Genomic DNA, 13,605 nt, shown 5'->3' on the forward strand with positions numbered 1-13,605 from the left:
CAGCAACAGCGAATCAGATCCGTCCTCCACGACAGAGAAGATGTACTCATTCCTCTGGAAACAGAGAGAAACAGGTTAGACCAGACCCAGACCAGACCAGACCAGACTGACCCAGACCAGACCAGACCAGACCAGACCAGACCAGACTGACCCAGACCAGACCAGACCAGACCAGACCAGACCAGACCAGACTGACCCAGACCAGACTAGACCAGACCAGACCAGACCAGACCAGACCAGACCGACCCAGACCAGTCCAGACCGACCCAGACCAGACCGACCCAGACCAGACAAGACCGACACCGGCCAGACCGACCCAGACCAGACCAGACCGACCCAGACCAGGTTCCATTCAGTTCTGCTGGCTCACCTTCCGTCTCAGTCTCGGTATCTTGATGGTGGCGACCAATGAGAACTCAGCAGGGAAGTAGTCACAGTTGCTGAAGACTTGAGAGGCGGGGAAACTCAGTGCTGTCGCCATGGCGCCAGCCAATCGGAGACCTCTGGACCCTCTGGACTGAACCATCTGCACCTGATTGGTCATTTGATTGGTTGATTGATTATCTACCACCATCTGGTCTGCAGTCATTCATCTCTGACATACACCTGTCCTACCTGAGGGGGCGGGGCTTGTCCTGGGCGTGGCAGCACTCTGGTCAGCAGGTCAAGAGGCAGCAGGTCTGAGGAGGAAACAGAGAATCCTGTTTCAGACACTTTTCGGAGTAACGCATGGACTTACATACGGAGTGGCGTACGGAGTGGCGTACGGAGTGGCGTACGGAGTGGCGTACGGGGTGGCGTACGGGGTGGCGTACGGGGTGGCGTACGGGGTGGCGTACGGGGTGGCGTACGGGGTGGCGTACGGGGTGGCGTACGGAGTGGCGTACGGAGTGGCGTACGGAGTGGCGTACGGAGTGGCGTACGGAGTGGCGTACGGAGTGGCGTACGGGGTGGCGTACGGGGTGGCGTACGGGGTGGCTGCATTGAATCTGATGATAGTAACGTTGAACGGAGCAGCAGCAGGAAGCTCAGTGCTGGACAGGACAGGTCCTACAGGACGTGTCCTACTGGACGTGTCCTACTGGACGTGTCCTACTGGACGTGTCCTACTGGACAGGTCCTACTGGACAGGTCCTACTGGACGTGTCCTACTGGACGTGTCCTACTGGACAGGTCCTACTGGACAGGTCCTACTGGACGTGTCCTACTGGACGTGTCCTACTGGACAGGTCCTACTGGACAGGTCCTACTGGACGTGTCCTACTGGACGTGTCCTACTGGACGGGCCTTACAGGACTCATTAGAGACAAATGGAAGCAGAGACGCAGACGGAGTTTCACTGTGACGGCAGCAGCTCCATGTTGGTTTTCTAGCTGGAATTCCCCTTTAAGCTCCTCCGAGGCGTCTGTGTGTTCTGCTGCTGCAGCGGATCAATGGAGGATGAATGGAGGATGAATGGAGGATGAATGGAGGATGAATGGAGGATGAATGGAGGATGAATGGAGGGAGGGGACGACATGTACAGAAACACATCTCACATTTCAAAGACACAAAAAACAACGAAGCACAAAGAGACGTCTGAAACCCAGCGGACGGGTCAGAGAGGACACGCACCCATACTGATGAATATGTACAATATACTGATGTATATGTACAATATACTGATGAATATGTACAATATACTGATGAATATGTACAATATACTGATGTATATGTACAATATACTGATGAATATTTATAATATACTGATGAATATATATAATATACTGATGAATATATATAATATACTGATGAATATATATAATATACTGATGTATATGTACAATATACTGATGAATATATATAATATACTGATGTATATGTACAATATACTGATGAATATATATAATATACTGATGAATATATATAATATACTGATGAATATATATAATATACTGATGAATATATATAATATACTGATGTATATGTACAATATACTGATGAATATGTACAATATACTGATGTATATGTACAATATACTGATGAATATATATAATATACTGATGAATATATATAATATACTGATGTATATGTACAATATACTGATGAATATGTACAATATATGTTAATATCAGCTGATCACAGGAGGACACTAAGAGGACACATTCATTGATTAATAGAGATTCAGCAGTCTGTCACTGTCATTAACAGTTCCCCCTGCTTCCAGTGTTTGTGCTAAGCTAGGCTAACAGTTCCCCCTGCTTCCAGTGTTTGTGCTAAGCTAGGCTAACAGTTCCCCCTGCTTCCAGTGTTTTGCTGAGCTAGGCTACATAGCTGCTCTCCGTGTGCCTCTGGAGGAAGCTGAGGGACGGTGTTGTGTAAATCCTGAGATAATTGAATAAAGGTTTGTGGAGGACTCTTGTTGCGTCCTCGTACCTGTACAGGGTCTCCAGCTCCGTCCTCCGGCGGCGAGCAGCAGCCAGGTGAGCAGCAGGGAGCGACACGCCAACATCACGCAGACGACGTCCCGCGGGTTTGATTCCACCTCAGCGGTCCGCTTCCTGACCCGCGTCGCTCTCCGTCATTCTGGCGACCAGGCAGGCGACCTGCAGCGGGACGGCATCCAATCACACTCTGACACTTCTTCTTCTGTGGTTTATTCAAACGTCTGTGAATCACAACGATGACGAGAACATTATTAATAAAGTAGAAGAGCCTCTCAGGTCTGCTCTGCTACAGCAGCACTAACACTGAGACCCTTCAGGTCTGCTACAGCAGCACTAACACTGAGACCCTTCAGGTCTGCTACAGCAGCACTAACACTGAGACCCTTCAGGTCTGCTACAGCAGCACTAACACTGAGACCCTTCAGGTCTGCTCTGCTACAGCAGCACTAACACTGAGACCCTTCAGGTCTGCTCTGCTACAGCAGCACTAACACTGAGACCCTTCAGGTCTGCTACAGCAGCACTAACACTGAGACCCTTCAGGACTGCTACAGCAGCACTAACACTGAGACCCTTCAGGTCTGCTACAGCAGCACTAACACTGAGACCCTTCAGGTCTGCTACAGCAGCACTAACACTGAGACCCTTCAGGTCTGCTACAGCAGCACTAACACTGAGACCCTTCAGGTCTGCTACAGCAGCACTAACACTGAGACCCTTCAGGTCTGCTACAGCAGCACTAACACTGAGACCCTTCAGGTCTGGACTGCTACAGCAGCACTAACACTGAGACCCTTCAGGTCTGCTACAGCAGCACTAACACTGAGACCCTTCAGGTCTGCTACAGCAGCACTAACACTGAGACCCTTCAGGTCTGGACTGCTACAGCAGCACTAACACTGAGACCCTTCAGGTCTGCTACAGCAGCACTAACACTGAGACCCTTCAGGACTGCTACAGCAGCACTAACACTGAGACCCTTCAGGACTGCTACAGCAGCACTAACACTGAGACCCTTCAGGTCTGCTACAGCAGCACTAACACTGAGACCCTTCAGGACTGCTACAGCAGCACTAACACTGAGACCCTTCAGGTCTGCTACAGCAGCACTAACACTGAGACCCTTCAGGTCTGCTACAGCAGCACTAACACTGAGACCCTTCAGGACTGCTACAGCAGCACTAACACTGAGACCCTTCAGGACTGCTACAGCAGCACTAACACTGAGACCCTTCAGGTCTGCTACAGCAGCACTAACACTGAGACCCTTCAGGACTGCTACAGCAGCACTAACACTGAGACCCTTCAGGTCTGCTACAGCAGCACTAACACTGAGACCCTTCAGGTCTGCTACAGCAGCACTAACACTGAGACCCTTCAGGACTGCTACAGCAGCACTAACACTGAGACCCTTCAGGACTTAGTCTCTGTGATTAAAACACATTAAGCTGCATCACCTTCATCAGCTCTCTGAAGGTCCACTACAACACCTACATCCTGGTCCACTTCTGTTCTGGTGATCTGGTCAAACCTGAAGACAAAGACGGTCCAACTCAAATCTGAACAAAGAAAAATCACTTGTTTCTGCCTTCACTTAAGTTTAGTCCTTTCCTGTTAGTAACCATGACAACACCATGGTTCCTCTATAGGTTCTCATAACGAGGACTAAACCTGTAAACCACTGAGAGATGTGACTGGAGGAACTGAGTCAATCAGAGGACTCTGTTTGTAGACAGCTTCATGAGGACACGACACCTTTAGACATCATGATCAGGATAATGTTCAGCCAGCCGCTCACTGATGTGAGATAAAGCTCTTCAGGGTGATGTCATTTCTGTATAACAGACCTGCTGGCTGAACATCATCCTGATCATCACACAGATACTCACTCATCACATCAGATGTATACTTCAGAAGAATAATAAAGATTTCAATACTAACTCAGTGAGTCTGACCTCCTCTGGCAGGTCCACCCAGAGTCCTCAATCTGACCCAGGATCAGGTCTGAGGACTTCAGGTCTGAGGACTTCTGGTCTGAGGACTTCAGGTCTGAGGACTTCAGGTCTGAAGACTCCAGGTCTGAGGACTTCTGGTCTGAGGACTTCAGGTCTGAGGACTTCAGGTCTGAAGACTCCAGGTCTGAGGACTCCAGGTCTGAGGGCTGAGGACTCCAGGTCTGAGGACTTCAGGTCTGAGGACTTCAGGTCTGAGGACTCCAGGTCTGAGGACTTCAGGTCTGAGGACTTCAGGTCTGAAGACTCCAGGTCTGAGGTCTGAGGACTTCAGGTCTGAAGACTACAGGTCTGAGGACTTCAGGTCTGAAGACTCCAGGTCTGAGGTCTGAGGACTTCAGGTCTGAAGACTCCAGGTCTGAGGGCTGAGGACTCCAGGTCTGAGGACTTCAGGTCTGAGGACTTCAGGTCTGAGGACTTCAGGTCTGAGGACAGAACCTCTGGAGCCTTAAAGAGAATCAATAGAATCTCAGAATGAATCCTAACAGAGATGATCGACGAGGACTGATCTGTAATCTGTGATTTCTGGTTCTTCTGCAGGAAACAGCTTTAAAACCTGAAACCTGACGAGTCTCTGAGATCTTCTGAGGACAACAACTGATCTGAGGAAACCTGCTGATATAGAAAGATGAAAACAGAGTTTATAGTGAACTGAGCTGAAGAGGAATCTGTTTTTAATCCTGTTGTTTTCACGTATTTAGACGGAGAGAGACGAAGGTCCTTAGACCTGAACAGAGAAGATGTCAGCACCTGAAGCCTCTTTGGTTTCATCAACAGTCTGAAGCTACTCCTTTATGTTTCTGTTATATAAAGAGAAATCAAACCTGGGTCAGAGGTCAGAGGTCAGTCCAGCCCGTTGACTTGTGATCTGAAGACATTTTCTTTCCTCTTTTACTGGAACACCTGGAAGACGTCTTCTGGACGACGTTTTCTCTCTGAAACAGTCCAGACCAAATGTTCCTCTTTCACTCGTCCGTCCTTCTGTCCTCCCCTCGTCTCAAGTGTTTGACGTCTGTTGTCCCGTCTTCAAACCGTTGAAGAAGTGTCCTTCACACGTGTCCTTCTCTTCAGGAAAAATGTCATTTCTTAAGTCCTTTCTTTACACTCCGGTCTTTTAAAGACATCTCACAGAAGTCGTCTCGACTGTCCTTTTCTTTTCCTGTTTTGTCCTCAAAACGTCCAGACCGATCAAACCGGGACATGTCCAACTTGTCTTCAAAATCAAAGAATAAAGTTCTGTAAAAGCTCCTCCATCTTTCTTCAGACGTCCACCTGTCTCCTCTTCTTCTGTCCTCAGAGTGTTCAGGACAGACGTCCTCAGGTCTTCACTTCCCAAACATCTGCTCTGTTGCTCTTGTCCTGTGGACTCGTCTCCTGTCAGAGCTGACAACCCAACCCTGTCTGACTGAGCTGCTGTGTGCAGATGTTCAGCTTCAGGTGAGACGCACTGACTTTACCTGCTGCAGGTGAGACGGGCTCGCTCGCCCACATTTACATAGAACAGACTGGGAGGAGCTGGAGAGTGAGAGAGAGAGAGAGAGAGAGAGAGACAGAGAGAGAGTGAGAGAGAGAGAGAGAGAGAGAGAGAGAGACAGAGAGAGCGAGAGAGAGAGACAGAGAGAGAGAGAGAGAGACAGAGAGAGAGTGAGAGAGAGAGAGAGAGAGAGAGACAGAGAGAGAGTGAGAGAGAGAGACAGAGAGAGAGAGAGAGACAGAGAGAGAGTGAGAGAGAGAGAGAGAGAGAGAGAGAGAGACAGAGAGAGCGAGAGAGAGAGACAGAGAGAGAGAGAGAGAGACAGAGAGAGAGTGAGAGAGAGAGAGAGACAGAGAGAGAGAGAGAGACAGAGAGAGAGAGAGAGAGACAGAGAGAGAGTGAGAGAGAGAGACAGAGAGAGAGAGAGAGACAGAGAGAGAGAGAGACAGAGAGAGAGAGAGAGACAGAGAGAGAGAGAGAGACAGAGAGAGAGAGAGAGACAGAGAGTGAGAGAGAGAGAGAGACAGAGTGAGAGAGAGAGACAGAGAGAGAGAGAGACAGAGAGAGAGAGAGAGACAGAGAGAGAGAGAGAGACAGAGAGAGAGTGAGAGAGAGAGACAGAGAGAGAGTGAGAGAGAGACAGAGAGAGAGAGAGACAGAGAGAGAGAGAGAGAGACAGAGGGAGAGAGAGAGACAGAGAGAGAGAGAGAGAGACAGAGGGAGAGAGAGAGAGAGAGAGAGAGAGAGACAGAGAGAGAGAGAGAGAGACAGAGGGAGAGAGAGAGAGAGAGAGAGAAAGCTGCAGCCTCTTTAACTCTAGACACAAACATGTGAAGCTTTATAACCAACATAATTCAGAAAAATATCAGAAATGTAAAAATAAATATATGTAAATGTTCTCTATTATTCACTCTATGTTGTTGTTGCATAACATTGTTACGTTGTTACATTGTTACATTATATGTATATATTATAAGAGATTGTTACGTTACGTTGTATCGTTGTTAAATTGTTACGTTGTTACATTGTTAATTTTAAGTAACATTGTTACATTGTTACGTTGTTACATTGTTACGTTGTTACATTATATGTATATATTATAAGAGATTGTTACGTTACGTTGTATCGTTGTTAAATTGTTACGTTGTCACATTGTTAAGTTTTTACGTAACATTGTTACATTGTTACGTTGTTACCTTGTTACGGTGTTACATTGTTAAGTTTTTACATTGTTACGTTGTTACAATACATTTTTACATTACGTTATGTGTTTACATTGTTACGTTATGTTTTTACATTGTTATGTTACGTTAAGTTTTTACGTTAAGTTTTTGTTACGTTGTGACATTGCTACGTTGTTACCTTGTTACGGTGTTGCATTGTTACATTTTTACATTGTTACGTTGTTACATTGTTATGTTACGTTAAGTTTTTGTTACGTTGTTTCATTGTTACATTGTTACATTGTTACATTGTTACGTTGTGACGTTGTGACGTCGTTACATTGTTACGTTGTTACATTGTGACGTTGTTACATTGTTACGTTGTTACATTGTGACGTTGTTACATTGGGACGTTGTTACATTGGGATGTTGTGAAGTCGTTACATTGTTACATTGTTACATTGTGACGTTGCTACATTGTTACATTGTGACGTTGCTACATTGTTACATTGTGACGTTGTTACATTGTTACGTTGTTACATTGTGACGTTGTTACATTGTCATGTTACGTTAAGTTTTTGCGTTACGTTTTTGTTACGTTGTGACGTTGTTACATTATATGTATATATTTTAAGAGATTTTATTTTCTTGATAAGAATAAGAATAAGAACAAGAAGAAGAAGAAGAAGAAGAAGAAGAAAGATGAAAAGAGATAAAGAGAAGAAGAAGTGACTGATCTCTGGTCAGCATCAGTACAGAGGAATTCCCCAGGTGAAGCTCCGCCCACTACCTGTCTGACCCGCCCCTCAACACACACACACACGCACACACACACACACACACCAAGACTATTTACTCAAGTATTGTATTTAAGTACACATTTGAGGTACTTTTACTTGACTTGAGTATTTTCTTAATGTTAATCTAATACTATAATAATGTTAATGTATTAGTAATAATGTTAATAATTATTAATAATGTTAATGTATTAGTAATAATGTTAATAATGTTAATGTATTAGTAATAATGTTAATAATTATTAATAATGTTAATAATGTTAATGTGTTAGTAATAATGTTAATAATAATAATAATGTTAAAAATGTTAATGTATTAGTAATAATGTTAATAATAATAATAATGTTAATAATGTTAATGTATTAGTTAAAGGTTCAGGTTCAGGTGACTTTATTTGGACCAGTAGGTAGATTAGTTTTGCAGCAAAAATAGAGGATGACATTCGTATTGACAATAAGACAGAGACAGACAAGAGACAGACACACCAGACACAGGACAGAGAGGACTCAAACAGAGAGGACTCAAACAGAGAGGACTCAAAGGCTGACTGGGATCAGGACCAGCAACAAGAAGACCACAAGGACAATACAAAACATGTTATCAGTAATAATATTAATACTTATTAACAATGTTAATGGATAAGTAATAATGTTAATAATGTTAATGTGTTAGTAATCTTGAACTACTACCTGTGTCTTCTAACCTGTGACAGGTTGCAGTGCAGACGGAGAGCTGAGCCAACATCAATGTTGTAATAATCCTCTATCTTTAATGACTCTGATTGTTCTTCGTGACGTTAAACCTTTTAATCTGAATGATTTAATAAGACTTCATGAATATGAAGTGTTTCTCAGTAACAGTGAGTAATGACTGACTGTTGAGGCTGACGGTTCATTCATGTCTCGGCCTGCTGGACTGGATCCAGGTTCACATTTAAACTGGATCATTACAGATTGAACTGGATTCACTCACAGCTGATCAGAGCTGATCACAGCTGATCACAGTTGTGATCAGCTGATCCAGATTCTCATGTCTGAGTCAACACCACATCAACCGTCTGTGTGTGTATATACGGATATTTATATATATACACATATACTGTATATATATATATGTATTCACATTTAAACTGGATTATTATGGATTTATATATATGTATATACATACATATATATATACACATATATATATATGTATGTATATATACATACATATATATATATGTATGTATATATATATTGTATATTGTGTGATCAAAACCAAAGTGTAAATGAAACTGAACACTAAAGTTTCATCTCCTCTGTGATACGATCTGAAAACATGAAACAGGAGCAGCAGAGAGGAGGAGATGCTGAGAGCTGATAAACTCAACTAAGTGTTTCTGGAGGAAACCGGCTGAGATCTGATAATAAGAACCAGAGGAGGAGAACCACAACAAGAACCAGAGGAGGAGAACCACAACAAGAACCAGAGGAGGAGAACCACAACAAGAACCAGAGGAGGAGAACCACAACAAGAACCACTACTACTACCACTACTAGTACTACTACTGCTACTGGTCCAGTAGGGTAGTACTAGTACAGCAGCTCCACAGAGAGCAGCAGCAGTAATAACAGCAGTAGCAGTGTAAACACAGTCAGAGTGTTCTAACAGCTCTAATGGTCTGTTGTCTGTTGTCAGTCAGTCACTGATGGAGGAGCTGCTTCTTCTTTGATGGTGTTATTGTCAGAGGCAGCAGAGGCAGGTCCAGACAGGAAGCTGCTGCTGCTGCTGCTGCTGCTGCTGCTGCACGCACGCACGCACGCACGCACGCACGCACGCACGCACGCACGCACGTCACCTGAGCAGGTACTCAGTCAACATCTCTACAGACAGGTCAGGATGTTCCTCTACTCTGAACACTACAATACCCATGATCCTCTGCGGCTGCTGTAGTCACAATAATAACAACAAAACAGAAAACAAGTACTTCTACTACATGAAGCTGAGAATACTGATGTACCTTTACTACATGAAGCTGAGAGTACTGATGTACTTCTACTACATGAAGCTGAGAATACTGATGTACCTTTACTACATGAAGCTGAGAGTACTGATGTACTTCTACTACATGAAGCTGAGAATACTGCTGTACTTCTACTACATGAAACTGAGAATACTGATGTACCTTTACTACATGAAGCTGAGAGTACTGATGTACTTCTACTACATGAAGCTGAGAGTACTGATGTACTTCTACTACATGAAGCTGAGAATACTGGTGTACCTTTACTACATGAAGCTGAGAATACTGATGTACCTTTACTACATGAAGCTGATAATACTGCTGTACCTTTACTACATGAAGCTGAGAATACTGATGTACCTTTACTACATGAAGCTGATAATACTGCTGTACCTTTACTACATGAAGCTGAGAATACTGATGTACCTTTACTACATGAAGCTGAGAATACTGGTGTACCTTTACTACATGAAGCTGAGAATACTGCTGTACTTCTACTACATGAAGCTGAGAATACTGGTGTACCTTTACTACATGAAGCTGAGAATACTGGTGTACCTTTACTACATGAAGCTGAGAATACTGCTGTACTTCTACTACATGAAGCTGAGAATACTGATGTACCTTTACTACATGAAGCTGAGAATACTGATGTACCTTTACTACATGAAGCTGAGAATACTGGTGTACCTTTACTACATGAAGCTGAGAATACTGATGTACCTTTACTACATGAAGCTGAGAATACTGATGTACCTTTACTACATGAAGCTGAGAATACTGGTGTACCTTTACTACATGAAGCTGAGAGTACTGGTGTACCTTTACTACATGAAGCTGAGAATACTGATGTACCTTTACTACATGAAGCTGAGAGTACTGATGTACTTCTACTACATGAAGCTGAGAATACTGATGTACCTTTACTACATGAAGCTGAGAGTACTGATGTACTTCTACTACATGAAGCTGAGAATACTGCTGTACTTCTACTACATGAAACTGAGAATACTGATGTACCTTTACTACATGAAGCTGAGAGTACTGATGTACTTCTACTACATGAAGCTGAGAGTACTGATGTACTTCTACTACATGAAGCTGAGAATACTGGTGTACCTTTACTACATGAAGCTGAGAATACTGATGTACCTTTACTACATGAAGCTGATAATACTGCTGTACCTTTACTACATGAAGCTGAGAATACTGATGTACCTTTACTACATGAAGCTGATAATACTGCTGTACCTTTACTACATGAAGCTGAGAATACTGATGTACCTTTACTACATGAAGCTGAGAATACTGGTGTACCTTTACTACATGAAGCTGAGAATACTGCTGTACTTCTACTACATGAAGCTGAGAATACTGGTGTACCTTTACTACATGAAGCTGAGAATACTGGTGTACCTTTACTACATGAAGCTGAGAATACTGCTGTACTTCTACTACATGAAGCTGAGAATACTGATGTACCTTTACTACATGAAGCTGAGAATACTGATGTACCTTTACTACATGAAGCTGAGAATACTGGTGTACCTTTACTACATGAAGCTGAGAATACTGATGTACCTTTACTACATGAAGCTGAGAATACTGATGTACCTTTACTACATGAAGCTGAGAATACTGGTGTACCTTTACTACATGAAGCTGAGAGTACTGGTGTACCTTTACTACATGAAGCTGAGAATACTGCTGTACCTTTACTACATGAAGCTGAGAGTACTGGTGTACCTTTACTACATGAAGCTGAGAATACTGGTGTACCTTTACTACATGAAGCTGAGAGTACTGCTGTACCTTTACTACATGAAGCTGAGAATACTGATGTACCTTTACTACATGAAGCTGAGAATACTGCTGTACCTTTACTACATGAAGCTGAGAATACTGCTGTACCTTTACTACATGAAGCTGAGAGTACTGATGTACCTTTACTACATGAAGCTGAGAATACTGCTGTACCTTTACTACATGAAGCTGAGAGTACTGCTGTACCTTTACTACATGAAGCTGAGAATACTGGTGTACCTTTAATACATGAAGCTGAGAATACTGATGTACCTTTACTACATGAAGCTGAGAATACTGGTGTACCTTTACTACATGAAGCTGAGAATACTGATGTACCTTTACTACATGAAGCTGAGAGTACTGCTGTACCTTTACTACATGAAGCTGAGAGTACTGATGTACCTTTACTACATGAAGCTGAGAATACTGGTGTACCTTTACTACATGAAGCTGAGAATACTGATGTACCTTTACGACATGAAACTGAGAATACTGGTGTACCTTTACTACATGAAGCTGAGAATACTGATGTACCTTTACGACATGAAGCTGAGAATACTGGTGTACCTTTACTACATGAAGCTGAGAATACTGATGTACCTTTACTACATGAAGCTGAGAATACTGGTGTACCTTTACTACATGAAGCTGAGAATACTGCTGTACCTTTACTACATGAAGCTGAGAGTACTGCTGTACCTTTACTACATGAAGCTGAGAGTACTGATGTACCTTTACTACATGAAGCTGAGAATACTGGTGTACCTTTACTACATGAAGCTGAGAATACTGGTGTACCTTTACTACATGAAGCTGAGAATACTGGTGTACCTTTACTACATGAAGCTGAGAATACTGATGTACCTTTACTACATGAAGCTGAGAATACTGATGTACCTTTACTACATGAAGCTGAGAATACTGGTGTACCTTTACTACATGAAGCTGAGAATACTGCTGTACCTTTACTACATGAAGCTGAGAATACTGCTGTACCTTTACTACATGAAGCTGAGAATACTGATGTACCTTTACTACATGAAGCTGAGAATACTGGTGTACCTTTACTACATGAAGCTGAGAATACTGGTGTACCTTACTACATGAAGCTGAGAGTACTGATGTACCTTTACTACATGAAGCTGAGAATACTGATGTACCTTTACTACATGAGGCTGAGAATACTGATGTACCTTTACTACATGAAGCTGAGAATACTGGTGTACCTTTACTACATGAAGCTGAGAATACTGGTGTACCTTTACTACATGAAGCTGAGAGTACTGATGTACCTTTACTACATGAAGCTGAGAGTACTGGTGTACCTTTACTACATGAAGCTGAGAATACTGATGTACCTTTACTACATGAAGCTGAGAGTACTGGTGTACCTTTACTACATGAAGCTGAGAATACTGGTGTACCTTTACTACATGAAGCTGAGAATACTGATGTACCTTTACTACATGAAGCTGAGAGTACTGATGTACCTTTACTACATGAAGCTGAGAATACTGATGTACCTTTACTACATGAAGGTGAGAGTACTGGTGTACCTTTACTACATGAAGCTGAGAATACTGGTGTACCTTTACTACATGAAGGTGAGAGTACTGGTGTACCTTTACTACATGAAGCTGAGAATACTGCTGTACCTTTACTACATGAAGCTGAGAATACTGATGTACCTTTACTACATGAAGCTGAGAATACTGCTGTACCTTTACTACATGAAGCTGAGAAGTACTGGTGTACCTTTACTACATGAAGCTGAGAATACTGCTGTACTTCTACTACATGAAGCTGAGAATACTGATGTACCTTTACTACATGAAGCTGAGAATACTGATGTACCTTTACTACATGAAGCTGAGAGTACTGGTGTACCTTTACTTACATGAAGCTGAGGAATACTGCTGTAC

The 13,605-nt window shown here is 43.0% G+C and overlaps 1 protein-coding gene across 1 annotated transcript in view; it reads right to left on the reverse strand.

Annotated features, from left to right (window-relative positions):
* The window catches only part of LOC119484245 (thrombospondin-type laminin G domain and EAR repeat-containing protein-like), a 15,356-nt gene extending 12,712 nt beyond the window's left edge, over positions 1–2,644 (reverse strand). The window contains exons 1-4 of the mRNA XM_037762939.1: positions 2,416–2,644; positions 616–680; positions 371–532; positions 1–54 (exon numbers count right to left, since the gene is read on the reverse strand). The exon at positions 1–54 is cut by the window's left edge and continues 179 nt beyond it. Coding sequence (XP_037618867.1) covers positions 1–54; positions 371–532; positions 616–680; positions 2,416–2,491 — 357 coding nt within the window. The 5' untranslated portion in view covers positions 2,492–2,644. The remainder of the gene's footprint in view (positions 55–370; positions 533–615; positions 681–2,415) is intronic.
* Between the last annotated feature and the right edge of the window lie 10,961 nt (positions 2,645–13,605).

The sequence above is a fragment of the Sebastes umbrosus genome, unplaced genomic scaffold (genome assembly GCF_015220745.1).
Source record: "Sebastes umbrosus isolate fSebUmb1 unplaced genomic scaffold, fSebUmb1.pri scaffold_119_arrow_ctg1, whole genome shotgun sequence".
NCBI lineage: Eukaryota > Metazoa > Chordata > Actinopteri > Perciformes > Sebastidae > Sebastes > Sebastes umbrosus.